The sequence below is a fragment of the Bufo gargarizans genome, chromosome 2 (assembly GCF_014858855.1).
Source record: "Bufo gargarizans isolate SCDJY-AF-19 chromosome 2, ASM1485885v1, whole genome shotgun sequence".
NCBI classification, from domain to species: domain Eukaryota; kingdom Metazoa; phylum Chordata; class Amphibia; order Anura; family Bufonidae; genus Bufo; species Bufo gargarizans.
This window is the reverse complement of record NC_058081.1, coordinates 25,710,639-25,729,487: the sequence shown is the minus strand read 5'-3', so window position 1 is coordinate 25,729,487 and position 18,849 is coordinate 25,710,639. Positions and strand designations below refer to the sequence as shown.

The 18,849-nt window shown below is 39.9% G+C and overlaps 1 protein-coding gene across 1 annotated transcript in view; it reads left to right on the top strand.

The window, feature by feature from the left end:
* Positions 1-15,062, top strand: part of LOC122925545 (olfactory receptor 1496-like) — a 50,643-nt gene extending 35,581 nt beyond the window's left edge. The window contains exons 2-4 of the mRNA XM_044276904.1: positions 5,446-6,365; positions 10,513-10,631; positions 14,933-15,062. Coding sequence (XP_044132839.1) covers positions 5,446-6,365; positions 10,513-10,631; positions 14,933-15,062 — 1,169 coding nt within the window. The remainder of the gene's footprint in view (positions 1-5,445; positions 6,366-10,512; positions 10,632-14,932) is intronic.
* The last annotated feature ends 3,787 nt before the right edge of the window (positions 15,063-18,849 follow it).

Below are 18,849 nucleotides of genomic sequence, written 5' to 3'. Positions count from 1 at the left end.
TGTTATGGTTCACCACAACAACAAATATATTATTTGGCCCAATGTATTGTATTCAAATTCAGCGGGATATAAATTTGAGGCCTAGTATTTAGGCGCTGGGTGACCGGTATGGATTTAGTGACAGAATTAGACTTGGAAATGCACAGAAGCGTGTGTGTGAAGTTATTCTGAATGACCCTATGTGCACCTTCAATATGATCTACCCTTTTAGGGATAGATTTCAAATAGCTCTGATATAGCAGAAACGACTAAATTATGAAATTGCTAAATTGGGAATTGTATTTCAACCCAGAACAAAAAATGTGCTTTGACGGACACTAAATAACTTTCCCAGCCACAACAGGACAGCGGTAACGAGAGATTTAGCGGGATATAAATTTGAGGCCTAGTATTTAGGCGCTGGGTGACAGGTATGGGTTTAGTGACAGAATTAGATTTGGAAATGCACAGTAGCGGGTGTGTGAAGTTATTCTGAATGACCCTATGTGCACCTTGAATATTATATACCCTTTTAGGGATAGATTTCAAATAGCTCTGATATAGCAGAAACCACTAAATTATGAAATTGCTAAATTGGGAATTGTATTTCAACCCAGAACAAGAAATGTGCTTGAACGGACACTAAATAACTCGCCCAGCTACAGCACTAGGGACAGATTTAGCGGGATATAAATTTGAGGCCTAGTATTTAGGCGCTGGGTGACAGGTATGGGTTTAGTGCCAGAATTAGACTTGGAAATACACAGTAGCGGGTGTGTGTGAAGTTATTCTGAATGACCCAATGTGCACCTTGAATATTATATACCCTTTTAGGGATAGATTTCAAATAGCTCTGATATAGCAGAAACCACTAAATTATGAAATTGCTAAATTGGGAATTGTATTTCAACCCAGAACAAGAAATGTGCTTGAACGGACACTAAATAACTCGCCCAGCTACAGCACTAAGGACAGATTTAGCGGGATATAAATTTGAGGCCTAGTATTTAGGCGCTGGGTGACAGGTATGGGTTTAGTGCCAGAATTAGACTTGGAAATACACAGTAGCGGGTGTGTGTGAAGTTATTCTGAATGACCCAATGTGCACCTTGAATATTATATACCCTTTTAGGGATAGATTTCAAATAGCTCTGATATAGCAGAAACCACTAAATTATGAAATTGCTAAATTGGGAATTGTATTTCAACCCAGAACAAGAAATGTGCTTGAACGGACACTAAATAACTCGCCCAGCTACAGCACTAGGGACAGATTTAGCGGGATATAAATTTGAGGCCTAGTATTTAGGCGCTGGGTGACAGGTATGGGTTTAGTGCCAGAATTAGACTTGGAAATACACAGTAGCGGGTGTGTGTGAAGTTATTCTGAATGACCCAATGTGCACCTTGAATATTATATACCCTTTTAGGGATAGATTTCAAATAGCTCTGATATAGCAGAAACCACTAAATTATGAAATTGCTAAATTGGGAATTGTATTTCAACCCAGAACAAGAAATGTGCTTGAACGGACACTAAATAACTCGCCCAGCTACAGCACTAGGGACAGATTTAGCGGGATATAAATTTGAGGCCTAGTATTTAGGCGCTGGGTGACAGGTATGGGTTTAGTGCCAGAATTAGACTTGGAAATACACAGTAGCGGGTGTGTGTGAAGTTATTCTGAATGACCCAATGTGCACCTTGAATATTATATACCCTTTTAGGGATAGATTTCAAATAGCTCTGATATAGCAGAAACCACTAAATTATGAAATTGCTAAATTGGGAATTGTATTTCAACCCAGAACAAGAAATGTGCTTGAACGGACACTAAATAACTCGCCCAGCTACAGCACTAGGGACAGATTTAGCGGGATATAAATTTGAGGCCTAGTATTTAGGCGCTGGGTGACAGGTATGGGTTTAGTGCCAGAATTAGACTTGGAAATACACAGTAGCGGGTGTGTGTGAAGTTATTCTGAATGACCCAATGTGCACCTTGAATATTATATACCCTTTTAGGGATAGATTTCAAATAGCTCTGATATAGCAGAAACCACTAAATTATGAAATTGCTAAATTGGGAATTGTATTTCAACCCAGAACAAGAAATGTGCTTGAACGGACACTAAATAACTCGCCCAGCTACATCACTAAGGACAGATTTAGCGGGATATAAATTTGAGGCCTAGTATTTAGGCGCTGGGTGACAGGTATGGGTTTAGTGCCAGAATTAGACTTGGAAATACACAGTAGCGGGTGTGTGTGAAGTTATTCTGAATGACCCAATGTGCACCTTGAATATTATATACCCTTTTAGGGATAGATTTCAAATAGCTCTGATATAGCAGAAACCACTAAATTATGAAATTGCTAAATTGGGAATTGTATTTCAACCCAGAACAAGAAATGTGCTTGAACGGACACTAAATAACTCGCCCAGCTACAGCACTAAGGACAGATTTAGCGGGATATAAATTTGAGGCCTAGTATTTAGGCGCTGGGTGACAGGTATGGGTTTAGTGCCAGAATTAGACTTGGAAATACACAGTAGCGGGTGTGTGTGAAGTTATTCTGAATGACCCAATGTGCACCTTGAATATTATATACCCTTTTAGGGATAGATTTCAAATAGCTCTGATATAGCAGAAACCACTAAATTATGAAATTGCTAAATTGGGAATTGTATTTCAACCCAGAACAAGAAATGTGCTTGAACGGACACTAAATAACTCGCCCAGCTACAGCACTAAGGACAGATTTAGCGGGATATAAATTTGAGGCCTAGTATTTAGGCGCTGGGTGACAGGTATGGGTTTAGTGCCAGAATTAGACTTGGAAATACACAGTAGCGGGTGTGTGTGAAGTTATTCTGAATGACCCAATGTGCACCTTGAATATTATATACCCTTTTAGGGATAGATTTCAAATAGCTCTGATATAGCAGAAACCACTAAATTATGAAATTGCTAAATTGGGAATTGTATTTCAACCCAGAACAAGAAATGTGCTTGAACGGACACTAAATAACTCGCCCAGCTACAGCACTAGGGACAGATTTAGCTGGATATAAATTTGAGGCCTAGTATTTAGGCGCTGGGTGACAGGTATGGGTTTAGTGCCAGAATTAGACTTGGAAATACACAGTAGCGGGTGTGTGTGAAGTTATTCTGAATGACCCAATGTGCACCTTGAATATTATATACCCTTTTAGGGATAGATTTCAAATAGCTCTGATATAGCAGAAACCACTAAATTATGAAATTGCTAAATTGGGAATTGTATTTCAACCCAGAACAAGAAATGTGCTTGAACGGACACTAAATAACTCGCCCAGCTACAGCACTAAGGACAGATTTAGCGGGATATAAATTTGAGGCCTAGTATTTAGGCGCTGGGTGACAGGTATGGGTTTAGTGCCAGAATTAGACTTGGAAATACACAGTAGCGGGTGTGTGTGAAGTTATTCTGAATGACCCAATGTGCACCTTGAATATTATATACCCTTTTAGGGATAGATTTCAAATAGCTCTGATATAGCAGAAACCACTAAATTATGAAATTGCTAAATTGGGAATTGTATTTCAACCCAGAACAAGAAATGTGCTTGAACGGACACTAAATAACTCGCCCAGCTACAGCACTAAGGACAGATTTAGCGGGATATAAATTTGAGGCCTAGTATTTAGGCGCTGGGTGACAGGTATGGGTTTAGTGCCAGAATTAGACTTGGAAATACACAGTAGCGGGTGTGTGTGAAGTTATTCTGAATGACCCAATGTGCACCTTGAATATTATATACCCTTTTAGGGATAGATTTCAAATAGCTCTGATATAGCAGAAACCACTAAATTATGAAATTGCTAAATTGGGAATTGTATTTCAACCCAGAACAAGAAATGTGCTTGAACGGACACTAAATAACTCGCCCAGCTACAGCACTAAGGACAGATTTAGCGGGATATAAATTTGAGGCCTAGTATTTAGGCGCTGGGTGACCGGTATGGATTTAGTGACAGAATTAGACTGGGATATGGCCAAAAAATAAACAGACTATTGCTGGTTAAATGCACTTGGTGTGACAGCTTCACCCTGATGTAGGCTTTAGCCAAAAAACAACCACACCGATTGAGGGTTAAATGCACTTGGTGACAGGCGCAGCTTGCCCCTGATTTAGTATATGGCCAAAAAATGAACAGACTATTGCTGGTTAAATGCACTTGGTGTGACAGCTTCACCCTGATGTAGGCTTTAGCCAAAAAACAACCACACCATTGAGGGTTAAATGCACTTGGTGACAGGCGCAGCTTGCCCCTGATTTTGTATATGGCCAAAAAATGAACAGACTATTGCTGGTTAAATGCACTTGGTGTGACAGCTTCACCCTGATGTAGGCTTTAGCCAAAAAACAACCACACCATTGAGGGTTAAATGCACTTGGTCGCAGCTTGTGCTGGCGCACCACAAGACACAAAATGGCCGCCGATCACCCCAGAAAAATGTGACTGACAAACGGTCTGGGCAGCCTAAAAACAGTGAGCAATTGAGGATCAGCAGCTCAATGATCCACAGCTGCAGATCGATCAGTTAATCAAGTCCTTTGGAGGAGTTAATCTGCCTAATCTCGCCCTACTGTCGCAGCCGCAACCTCTCCCTACGCTAATCAGAGCAGAGTGACGGGCGGCGCTATGTGACTCCAGCTTAAATAGAGGCTGGGTCACATGGTGCTCTGGCCAATCACAGCCATGCCAATAGTAGGCATGGCTGTGATGGCCTCTTGGGGCAAGTAGTATGACGCTTGTTGATTGGCTGCTTTGCAGCCTTTCAAAAAGCGCCAAGAAAGCGTCACAAAAGCGCGAAGAAAGCGACGAACACCGAACCCGAACCCGGACTTTTACGAAAATGTCCGGGTTCGGGTCCGTGTCACGGACACCCCAAAATTCGGTACGAACCCGAACTATACAGTTCGAGTTCGCTCATCCCTACTCAGCAATTGAAAAATTTGCGATAAAAATTAGCATTACGAAAATTCGCTAAAAAATCTCGAATATTCGAAATTACGAATATATATCACTATATTCTAAATATTAGCAAATTTTCGAAGTACCTATATTCGCGATAAAAATTCATAATTCGAATATCTGACATCAACTCTATTAAATATTTGCAAGTCCAATTTATGTATGAGATAGCCAAGATAATTGCCTATGAAATGAGGTAGTCTGAAGGTCAATATCTGATCAGTGGGAATTCAACTCTTGACTCCTGCACCAATCATCTGTTTGAATGTTCAGTTGCGCTCGAGAACAAGCATGGCTTCATACACTGGGTAGTGGCCTTAAATGGTACCTCATTTAATGACCAATCACTATTACAGTACAGTACAGTCGAAAAAATAACTCTTTACTTGCATTTCTTCTATGTATTACTACTATTATGGTTTATGATCTTTCTTTTTTCAGGATGCAACATGCTTGAAGAAATAACCAATGCCACCTCAGAGCCCACGTTCTATGTCTTTGCTTTCTCCACATCTGAAACTGAAAGAATAACAATTGTAACAGCAGTTTTGCTGATTTATCTTCTTATTCTTAGTGGGAATCTCCTCATCATTTCATTGATAGGTCTTGAGCTCCAGCTACACACGTCCATGTACTTCTTCCTGTGTAATCTGTCTATATTAGACATCTTGTATGTGTCCACAACACTTCCTAAGCTGATCTACATATCTCTCACCGGTGACCATGTTATGTCATATACTGGGTGTTTAGCTCAGTTATATTTGTATCTATTGTTTGGTGATACAGAGTGCTTTCTGTTGACATCCATGGCCATTGACCGCTATGTAGCAATTTGCTTTCCTTTACATTACTCTCTCATAATGAGTAAAGAGGTTTGTGTGTTACTGGCATTTCCTGCATGGTTTATGGCCTCTGTCAATGCCTCCCTTCTCACCTGTTATGCTCATAACTTGACTTTCTATGGTTTAGTTGAAGTCAAAAACTTCTTCTGTGACATTAAAGGCCTGCTAAGGGCTTCCATTAGTGACACTACTTCTTTGAGGACATTTATTACTGTGGATGCAATGTTTGTTGGGGTTTTTCCCTCTTGTCTGATCTTGGCTTCCTATGTCTGTATCATTCACACTGTCTTAAAAATTAAGTCTTCCCATGGAAGATGGAAGATGTTCTCAAGCTGCACTTCCCATATAACAATAGTGGTTGTGTACTTTGGTTCTGCCATATCCTTGTATTTGACAAATTCTCTAGAACAAGATCTTGTCCTCTCAATGATGTTTATTACTTTGGTCCCAATGTTAAACCCTCTAGTATACAGCCTGAGGAATAAAGACATCATAAGAACGCTTAAACAAATAATACATGCAAAAAAAACATGCCCACTATAAAAAAATTACATTTAATTTATCAGCTGCACATTTGGAAGCAACTATTTGCTAAATTCAGTAGTACACGTGAATATGTATTACTTTGTAAAGGATCTCATTACGACAAATTTAACTTTTTCCACAGCTTTTTTAGTTCTTCAAGCTATCAGTAATAATTAGATACCGCCTCAGTCAATAAACAACCTATCTGGTATATTAGAGTACACATATGACAGGAAGGAAGGAGAGGGGGGGGGGGGTGCAGCTGCAGCTGTGAGAGGGGAAAGAGAGCAAAGTAGTGGGAGTTTTTATTTACAGAAGAAAGTTTGATAGTCCAGACATGGTGGATAACTTCCATTCCACTTCTTCACTAAGATAGACCCAGATATTTTGCTTAGGGATATTCTAACTTCTCCCCATACTGCAGATTATGCATCTCTTTGGGTAGTTCTTATGTCTAACACCTTCTAGTATCATACTGTAAATGAACAGCATGGCAATTATCATTTTGCTGCATCATGCCATAAATTTATGGCATAGCAATGGCACCAGCTCAGGAACTGAACCACCACCATCAGGAGCAGGTGTCATCTCTAACATATACCTAACCAATCTAATTAATTTATGGGGCTTCTTCTGTCCGACATTGGACCCTCTATGATGCGATTGCAGGGTCTCAGTGGAAGGTACGGCAGCTGGAGACCTTACGAAGGCCTCCAGGTCTACCATGTATGGAAGCCTGTCAGGTCTGATAGGCGAAGTGTCAGTGCAAAACTGACAGATACAATACACTGCAATAGATAACTATTGCAGTGTATTATTCTGGTGATTAGACCATTGTATGTTCAGGTCCCCAAAAAGTAAAATAAATAAATAAATAAACTACACATAAATATATATTTGCCTCCGAAGCACCCTTATCTATTAAAGGATCACATTACTTTTCCCGCTTGGTGAATGCCATAGAAATAAAGGATGAAGAATTGCTGTTTTTGTCACCTGGTAACAAAATGTTATAAAAGTAAATCAAAAAGTCACATGTACCCCAAGATGGTATCAATAAAATCTACTGCTCTGCCAGCAGAAAACCAGTTCTCATACAGCTACATTGACGGAAGGATGAAAATGCTATGGATGTTAGTATATGGCAGGGATGGCCAACCTGCGGCTCTCCAGTTGTTGCAAAACTACAACTCCCAGCATGCACAGGCTGCCTACAGCTATCAGCCTACAGCAGGGCATGGTGGGAATTGTAGTTTTACAACAGCTGGAGAGCCACAGGTTGGCCATCCCTGGTATATGGAGATGCAAAGTATAACTGATTTTAAATAAGAAAGTGATTTTATGATGCAAAAGTAGTAAAGCTTGAGGAAAACTATATAAAATTGATATCACCATAATTGCATCAACCTGCAGAATATATTATATAAGTGCAACATAGAACTTGAAATATATACAATTGCAGCAGGCTTTAAGTGCAATCCTTCTCTGGAAGCAATGAATCTGGAGGCAAGTTGCCTAGCGTTTGTTTGGTGATGGGTGGCTTGGCTGTAGTCCTTAACCTTACAGCAATGTCCATAGATGCTGATGTAGCAGTCAACTGCTATCTGAAATCGCAAGGCTTTACTTGAGTAGTGTTAAGCACGATTAATCATAAAGCAAATTTTTATCTCGAATATCGCCACTTTGAGAATTTGCGAATATTTAGAATATAGTGCTATACATTTGTTATATAAGCAAGAAGCAGGGAGGAATCATGACTTCAGATGGAAAAAATTACGAATATTCTAAAAACAAATATATAGCACAATATTCTTTAGTGCTATACATTCTTTTTTGACCCACGCCTGTATTGATCGCGTAATATTCACATATAACACGATCATTACCTTGCCGATTTTCGAGTAAAAAAAATAATGTAAAATATTTGTGAAATATAACGAATTTGAATATAACCCCTGCCGCTCATTCTATACTTGAGGGCAATTAAAGTATTTCTCTCTAGAGAATTTTTTCACAGGAGCAGGAGCTCTGCAGTAAGCTTCCTCTCTCCAAAGTCTCAGGACAGGATCTCCACCTCTTCACAGGTAGAGGGACCAGCTCGCTCCTTTCATGAAGGGACAAAATGGGTGGTAAACCCTGTTCCTGCCAAGCATTGCCATTCCTTCCTTGCTGTAGTAAATTACACAACATAACAATGAACATCTGTAAAGAATAAATCAAGGCAATTGGACTTACTGTAGATGAACAATTTGTAGCACCCCCAGGTCTGGAGTACTACACAAGGCAGTTGTGTTGCATTGATGAGGCAATTGAGCAGAACAACAGTTCTTTACTAAAGAATTCCATTTATACGCAAACAGATCAGGACAGTTCTTCGCATGCAATGTACTGGCAGTTTGTGCACAAAATGCACTTTCCCAGATTCTACAGGTTTCACGGCTACACAAGTAATTAATAGGCCTGGTTGTCTCTTTAGAGCAATCTTTCTTACACTTTGCCTCTCTAGCTAAACTTTGTACTTCAAGGGGTTAGTCAAAGTGTAAAACACGCCCCCCAGTGCCCGGACCCCTCGTATAGATTACACTTACCCCACTCCCCGGCACTCGCGTCTCTCCTCATCCCCGCACATCCGACACTGCATCTCCCCGTCATGTGGATGAAATCATGCGGAGATGGGAGGAGCAGCCAATAGCAAGCTGCGACGGGGATAAGCCTCCCTAGCATCACCCGTGATGCGAGATGCAGCGCTGGCCGTGCAGGGATCAGGACCGACGCGGGTGGCGGGGAGCAGGGTACGTATAATATATATGAGGGGCCAGGGCATGGGGGGCATGTTTTACACTTTTGATAACTCCTTTAAGCATCTAGTCATGGGGTGTAATACTTTGTTTAAAGCTATGCAGCCAACAGGGTGGACCCTAAATAGCAGGCTTTTCTAAACTATTTTTTTTTTTAACAAGTTGCAAGTTCACACTTTTGCTGAGTGATGTGGGCAACGTATCCACACAGATGGATACAAAGTTACAAAACGGAGACGAACAGAACCTTTTAAAACGGGTCAGTTCAAACGGATCTCTCCGTAATATGGATCCGTTTGTCTCCATTTTTTCTTCCGTTTAGTGGATCCGTTTTGTAATGTGAAAGTATTTTATTTAATAAAAAAAAAATATTAAAACCCCTTTTGTTGTCTTTTTTTTTTTTTTTATCACACATTATGCCTTGTCCGGGTTCAGACCTGAACCTGTACATAGACATATTTTGAACCCAATTACCCCATTAAATCTTGCATGGCATAGGCATTTTATGAGGTCTCCATAGCACTCCGTAGCATTTTGCTACTCCCAATAAAAATTATTATCCTATTAAATCCCGTACAATGAGTATGGATATATTTCAGGAGGTAGTGGAAAAAGAATTGCTTAAGGTACAGAATTTGGTCCCTACTGCTATAAATTCCAATTTGAATAGAGCACAGAAAATTGCATTAAAACAACTTGAAGATAACACAGATCTTATAATCAAAATGTCGGACAAGGGAGGGTCCGTTGTAGTGCTGGACAAGACATGCTATCACTCACAAATGTTGGGGGTCTTGTCTGACACCACCACCTACCATACTCTGAAATATAACCCCCTTGTAACATACAAAAAAGAACTAGTACTCATTCTGAGCAAGGGTTTAGAGAGGGGACATATAACTCAAAAACAATTCAATTTATTAAATGTGGAATATCCTGTTACCCCCATAATCCACGCCCTTCCCAAAATGCATAAGGGGAATAACCCACCACCATTACAACCCATAGTATCTGGCATTGGATCCCTGACAGAAAAACTGAGTGAATGGTTGGATTCAGTGCTGCAGCCTCTAGTGAAAAGATCGCCCGGGTATATCAGGGATACCACGAGTGTATTAAAATATATGTACAATTGTACATGGTCAAATGAATATACATGGATTACACTGGACGTTGTAGCACTGTATCCTTCCATCCCCCGCTCGTATGCCCTTCTAGCACTGGAATATAGTTTACACAAATACAGTGGTTATTCTGATATGTTTATTGATTATGTGCTGGAGGTTACTGCTTATCTTTTAGCACATAATTACTTTATATTTGATGAAGTCTTTTATGTTCAGGTTTCAGGTGTTTCTATGGGGGCCAAATTCTCCCCGTCTTTGGCCAACATAGCCATGGCTTTCTGGGAAGAAAAATATGTCTTTTCTGTTGACAACCCATTTTCTGGGTATCTTGTCTGGTATGGCAGATACATCAATGATTTGCTCCTTATATGGGGAGGCGATGTGTCTGCCATACCTGACTTTACTCATTATCTAAATTTGAATACATATAATTTACGATTTACCTGTGTACAACATCCTAAAACTATCCAATTTTTGGATCTGACACTGACTGGTGTGGCTGGTCAGATAGTGCTGACAGAAACATACCGCAAGGAGGTTTCTGGAAATACTATTCTGAAGGCGAATAGCCATCATCCATTACAATAAAAAGCATTCCTGTTGGTGAATTCATAAGAGCTAAAAGAAATTGTAGTACAGAAGGAGCCTTCAATAAAGAGAGTATAAATATCTGGGGACGTCTCAAAGCGCGAGGGTATTCCCAATGGATGCTCCATAGGGTCCTCAAAATTGCCAAAAATAAATCTAGAGCCAATTTATTAGGCCTCAAACCAAATACGAAAACGGAATTATCCATTGGGGATAATGATTTCCCTACTAATGGGAGAATAAATGAATATAACAAGAGTTTTATTAAATCCGACACCACCCGAAACAGTAATACTATACCCACAATAGTACTTACGTATAGTAGACAATTTTTGGAAATCAAAAAGATTTTTCAAAAGCATCTTCCCATTTTGTATGAGGATGACACTTTGAGGGAAATTTTGAGAGAGGGTTGTCGGGTAGTATCTAGGAGGCCTAACACCTTGGGAAGAACATTATCCCCCTCCATGTATACTTCTACACATCCCAAAAATCCACCCACTTAGTTAAAATATACTGGGTTTTCAAAGTGTGGTGGTACAAGATGTAAAACATGTAAAGTCACCCAAAATACATAAGAATTCTATAACTCCATGCACACCGAGACCTTCCCCATTAAAAGTTATATTAACTGTAATACATCAGGAGTGATCTATATTATTACTTGCACGTCATGTGATCTGATATACGTGGGATGTACCAGTAGAAAATTTAAAGACAGATTGCGTGAGCATCTTAATTAAATCCTGAATCCATCAACTACAGCTATCTCGAATGCAGCACGTCATTTTCTAGATGTTCATAATCGCAATTTGGACACCTTCAGTACTTTTGCTTTTGAACGTGTCACACTGTCACAAAGAGGTGGCAATATTAAACAAAAAATCCTTCTTAGAGAAGCATTCTGGATCTGGAGACTAAATACCAGATTCCCACTTGGTCTCAATCTCAAAAAGGAATTAATGGACCTATATTAATACTAACATGCAGCACTACCATTGATTTGGTTTTTATACATAACCCTATATAAATTATACATACACTCACCTAAAGAATTATTAGGAACACCTGTTCTATTTCTCATTAATGTGATTATCTAGTCAACCAATCACATGGCAGTTGCTTCAATGCATGTATGGTTGTGGTCCTGGTCAAGACAATCTCGTGAACTCCAAACTGAATGTCAGAATGGGAAAGAAAAGCGATCTAAGTAATTTTGAGCGTGGCATGGTTGTTGGTGCCAGACGGGCCGGTCTGAGTATTTCACAATCTGCTCAGTTACTGGGATTTTCACGCACAACCATTTCTAGGGTTTACAAAGAATGGTGTGAAAAGGGAAAAACATCCAGTATGCGGCAGTCCTGTGGGCGAAAATGCCTTGTTGATGCTAGAGGTCAGAGGAGAATGGTCCAACTGATTCAAGCTGATAGAAGAGCAACGTTGACTGAAATAACCACTCGTTACAGCCGAGGAATGCAGCAAAGCATTTGTGAAGCCACAACACGCACAACCTTGAGGAGGATGGGCTACAACAGCAGAAGACCCCACCGGGTACCACTCATCTCCACTACAAATAGGAAAAAGAGGCTACAATTTGCACAAGCTCACCAAAATTGGACTGTTGAAGACTGGAAAAATGTTGCCTGGTCTGATGAGTCTCGATTTCTGTTGAGACATTCAAATGAGTCCGAATTTGGCGTAAACAGAATGAGAACTTGTATCCATCATGCCTTGTTACCACTGTGCAGGCTGGTGGTGGTGGTGTAATGGTGTGGGGGATGTTTTCTGGGCACACTTTAGGCCCCTTAGTGCCAATTGACCATCGTCTAAATGCCACGGGCTACCTGAGCAGTTCTGAAGGCAAAAGGGGGTCCAACACTGTATTAGTATGGTGCTCCTAATAATTCTTTAGGTGAGTGTATATATGGCTATTTTTAATTCTTTGTAGTTTTTTTCTTTTTTCTTTTCCTTCTCTCTTTTTCCAACTTTAGATTAGACTACTAATATCATTAGGACACCCACATAGGTATTACATTCATCCACCTAGCGGAGCTATCTTACAATGTAGTTGACCCAGTTAGGGCTTGGATTTTTGAATAATATAATAATGGGTCAGTATTAGAACAGGTATGCATTATATTAGGCTCCTTTATAATAATTTTTGGATATATATGGAAATAATATCTCAGATAGATGCCAAAACTAAAATCACTAAGTAGAAATGGTGATGAGAATAAATAAACAGAAAAATAAACAAAAAAATAAATAAATGCTAAAGAAGTATATATATATACAAAAAATACTCAAGTTTTACACCATATGACTCCCAGTTATCAGGATCACAGTGGAAGGTGGAATACAATGATATTGTCACTCTGAGATAGCTGCCATAGGACATCAGGGTAGAATATATAGTATTCACCTGTCATCAAAATGTTTCAAAATGTTTGACACCTACAGATGTCAGTTTTAACTTCTATAATATGACCTCATTGATGCTCTGTCATGGGATCGATATTATAATGAAATAACTTATTACCATCCCCGATGGGCCGGTTTGTATTCCTGGGATCGCGCCGCAGTTCATATGGAGCGATTTTTTTGGAGGTGCGGTGTGAATCAGAACAGGGGGCTGATGCGGTCCAGCTGGAACTAGCAGTGTGATCGGCGATCCCTGAGTGCATCGTAGCTCTACATGTTACTTTTCATACAGGAGTTCTGGCGTCTATCCGCGCCTTGTATTAATTTATGAACATGACGCGGATAGAATAGCCGGTTTATCCTTGATTCACATTCAAACTATATTATCATCTAATAGTAAATTACAACTGAAATAAAGATGAATGCAAACAAAATAAGAAAATGAAATGTGGAATGAGATGCACCCGGGTATTGCCAAAATGGAACTATAAGAAAATGTTAATTTAATTTGGTCCTTTTGGTCTCTTGGTTTTATGGTTTCTTTAGTCTTATCTCTATAATTATTGTCTAACTTGGTTGAATTATTATGGGCCTCATTCATACATTGTATACTATGCAAGACTTACTATAACTTGATGTCTAAGCTTATCAATGATAAACTGTACTTTGATGTTGGAAGAAAATAACTACATGGTTTTATATTTTGTATTTCTTACATATATTTTGTATTAACATTTTTGTAGCACTGTAAAGTATGTTTTGTATATGTGCCACAGGTGAATATGTTTACACAGGTGTCTCACATGGACTGGTCTGATTTTCTGTTTACCTTGTCTCTTGTGACCCCTCCTTGAGGGTGGGAACATTGGAGGTGAACCTTATTTCAGCCCACAACATGTCAGACGCCTTAGATCATGACTAAGAACACTACTGTTCGAAACGCGTAGATCTGGGGGATCGAGTGGGAGTCAGTATCATTGTTTGCTGTGTCCACCTGTATTTCGGTGATGAATAAAAGACCGTGAATTTTCATTATGTCCGTGCTGGTGCTGGAGCATTTTTTCTACTTTGTGCATCTTCATAGCACTGCCAGGCGGAGAATTGCGCCCATCAGTGAGTCCAGTGGCACCACCAAACGGCTAGGACAAAAGCATGCCCATTAGAGACGGTGACATCACCAAACACACTGTTTTGCGCAATCCTCTGCTTAGCAGTGTGTTATTATGAGCCCTTGTTCTGCCAGTTCTTTAGCAGGGCAAAGGAGATCATCTGAGCACTGTTGAACATCATTGTGTTTTGATAGGTGCAAGTCCGTCTTCGGCTCTGAACCCTCAAAACACCTTATTGCACAAACGTGTGTGCCCCGTTCTCATATTGTGGAATGCATTTATGGATCCGCAATACACAGGCACCATTTCGCTGTCATTCCGCATCACGGATACGGATCCATAAACTTCAATGGGTCTACAAATCCGGAGATGCGGAATGGTGCTGAAAGTAGGCGCGAACCGCTGCAGCTGCTCAAAGGTCGTTGCACGTACATTGTGGCCCACAATTTGCAATGCCCAGCACGGGGTGCACATATGCAATAATGTCCCTTTCCTGACCCTTGTGGTAATTACGCTAGTTTATGTGACAGCTTCATCTTTGCTAAAGAGCAAAATTTCAAATTTTCGCTCTCAAGTAAATTAATTATTGATGAAGCTGATATTTACCGTGACTCCCACAAGGGCTCATGGGAATTTGCACAAGATTGACAGATGAACAAGCATTTGCTTGTTCACGTGGCAATCAACAGGAATAGATCAATAAGGAGCTAGAAAGGCCATTAATAATCGTGCATCATCAATGGTTAATCAATGTTGGCACTACAACCGTTAAGAAAATAAAACTCCTGGAAACATAAACACACATTATGTGTCATTGGGAGTTCTATTTTGCCAATGTTGGTAGTGGCCAAAGTTGAGAATAGCCTGTATCTGAAATTTAAAAAACAAACACACACACACAAGGTAGTATATTAACAATTTTTATTTACTGAAAATTTTAATAAAATGTTTTTGATGTAAAAAATAAATAAACAAAAAAATTATAAACTTTCAAAATGGGAAGGGGAGGTGGACCTTTGCCTGGTGGAATGTCGTTGACTGGCAACGCTAGCCCCCCTGTCTTCAGTGGAGGGATAAACTCTACGGTCCGCAAAAAAAGATGCAGGTTGGGTTTTAGGGATGTGGATAGAGGACAGGTGGGAACTGGAATGTGCCCGAGCAGGTTTCGAAGAGGTAGTTTGGAAAGAAGTAGGAGCGACACAGTGAGGAGGAGAAGGAGTAGAAGAAAAAGAAGGTAGATTTGACACATGCTTGGGGGTGTGTGAAAGGGACAGATGGCGATATAAGGATGGTTGCCAGAAAGGGGATAGTTGAAAGGAGTGGGATGGGGGGTAGGAGTGAGATAGGTGGTAGGTGTGGGATGGGGGGCGGTGCAAAATGTCCCACGACCCATTCTCCAACAAATTTTTAAAATCATGCACCTGCTCGGGCGTCATTTGGTCCATCCGGGGTGATAAGGTTAGCAGGTACTGCTGGTTATCGGTGAGTTGACGCGTCACCTCCGCCTTCAGGTGACTACCTCTTGAAGCTCATCAAGAGAACGCCAAGAGTGTGCAAAGCAGTAATCAAAGCAAAAGGTGGCTACTTTGAAGAACCTATAATATTACATATTTTCAGTTGTTTCACACTTTTTTGTTATGTATATAATTCCATGTGTTAATTCATAGTTTTGATGCCTTCAGTGTGAATTTACAATTTTCATAGTCATGAAAATAAAGAAAACTCTTTGAATGAAAAGTTGTGTCCAAACTTTTGGTCTGTACTGTATATCTTTTTTTAAAACGTAAAGAGTATATAATTTTTTAATCATTAAAAAAAAAAATTAGTAAAATGTATTAAAAATAAAAAAATAAAAAATAATGAATTTAAAAATATATAAAAAACTTTATAAGTATGAAAATGTATAAAAATCTAAGGGTGAAACCCTTGTGTTTGGACATGGTTGTATGGTGTGGAGATAGATATTTTTGACCTTAATAGTACTGACACAGGTCATCACAGGAACTATCAATTCTAGTCATAGTAGCCATTCCCACTACTCCTAAATTGTGGAGTAGGCTATTGGCTATATATAGGGGAATGCACTATACCTAATCTCAATTTCTTTTGGGGGTGATTCGCTTGGTGTCGCGGGTGAATGTTGCTGATGAATTGTACAGATGGATGGGGTAGATGGAATGGGGGCGGAAACCTCCGGGCCAGGAGGTGTCCTAGTGCTGATAGACAGCCTGACTAGTACCCCTCATGAGCCGAAGGCATCCCCCCACTTATAGGAACCCAAATATTTCCAGCTCGGCATTGAGTCCAGCCGGAGCCAAACTCCCGAACTCGAAAATCCTTCTGGATTCGGCCCTAGACATTCATGCGATATGGTTACCTCCCCTCCAATCGCACTCTATCTGTTCAAATCATGCTGCAAATGTCAGGGTCTTGGGGTCTTGATTATGCATCAATTTAAAATGTTTGGATAGTACGTGTTTTTCGTAGCCCTTTTTTATGTTATTTATATGTTCTGCTATCCTGACTTTTAGAGGCCTTTTGGTTCTGCCAATATATTGTTTCGCACATGTACATTCAATTATATAGATAACATTTGAACTGTTACATGTGAGGAGACTTTTAATCTCAACCGAAAATGTGTTTTGTGTTGAATCAACTCGCATGGTCTTTTTAGGAAAGGACGTGTTTTTGCAGTTGATACAACATCCACATGTGTGGAATCCACTTCTTTTTAACCACTTATTAATAGATCTGGTTTCCCTCGTCTGGTGTTTGATAGATGGTGCTATTTTCAAACCCAGGTTCAGGGCTTTAGTATACACAATCTCCGGTACTGGCGGGACCATAGGGCCTATAATCTTGTCCTTCTGGATCAAGTGCCAGTGATTTTTAATAATCCGCTCAATTTTCTTGTACTGTGCGTTGTAAGATAAAATTATGCGGAATTTATTTTCGTTACTGGTTGCATCCATATTTTTTCCACTAGCTTCAAAAAATTGGTTTCTATCCATTTCCCTAACTTTTTGCAAAGCATTTTCAACCACTCTATCTGGATAGTTTTTGGCCAAAAATTGTTCCATCATATTTATAGCTTCCTCCTGAAATCTTTCCTGGTTCGTGCAGTTCCTTTTAATCCTACGGAACTGACCAGTAGGTATATTCAGTAGCCAAGATGGTAAATGGCAGCTAGAAAAGAGGATGAAGCTATTTTTAGCTACCTTTTTCTGAAAAGTAGTGCATATATAGTGGGTCCGCCTGAGTGGAAATGCGTACATCTAGGAATTCTGTATAGTCCTGATTAATGCTAGAGGAGAAATTGAGATTAAAATTATTTTTGTTAATTTCTTCCAAGAAGGTATGGAGGCTGGGTGCGCCCCCCTGCCAGATGAAAATTACATCGTCGATGTATCGTCGCCAGAGCACCAGATCCGACCCCAGTCTGGGCGTGATGGTCTCCTGTTCCCACTGGGCCATAAAAAGATTGGCATTACTGGGGGCGAATCTGGTGCCCATGGCGGTACCTCGAATCTGGAGATAATGAGCCCCCTCAAAGAAGAAATAATTGTGTGTCAATATATGTCTCACACCTTCTGCCAAGAAATTGATTTGTTTATCTTTGATATTTCCATAGTTGTTCAACTGTAGTTTCATACTGTTTATGCCCTGTTCGTGATCAATCACGGTATAGAGCGATTGGACATTCAGGGTCCCTATCAACCAGTGAGGCGCCACCTTAAAATTTTCCAGAATCTGAACAATTTGTGTGGTGTCTTTAAGGTAAGCTCGAGTATTTTTCACCGTTGGTTGAATAAGTTGATCTATATATTGGGACAAGTTGGATGTCAAAGAGTCTATGCCCGAGATTATCGGGCGGCCTGGTGGGTCAGTCATATTTTTGTGAATCTTTGGCAGGCAATAGAACACAGGTAACCTATGCTGTGTCCCTAAAATAAAATCTGATTCCTGCTTAGATAATAGCCCATCTGCAAGGCCTTTAGTACAGTATTGACTTAATAACTTCGAAAATTCCTCTGTTGAATCTTTTGTTAATCTCCTGTATGTTGTTTCATCTGCGAGTTGTCTTAAACACTCTGCATTATATTTGGTTGTCTCTAAAAGGACGATTGCTCCGCCCTTGTCTGCAGTGCGGATAGTGAGGTTGTTCTGTTTTTGCAATTCCTTGATGGCATTAATCTCTTGTATAGTTAGATTATTTCTTCTCATTTGTTTATCGGGTACCCTTCTCAGATCGGTCTCTATATTTCTTCTAAAGGTCGCTATCTCAGCACTAATCTCCTGTCTTGAGAATTTTTTTGATTTAGGTTTTAGATCTGTCTGTTTAATCTCCATATCCCTACACTCATGTGTATTAGACAACACCGGGTTTCTTTTTTTTTTCAGACAAAGTTTTCTCACGAATTTCTCCACCCCCATG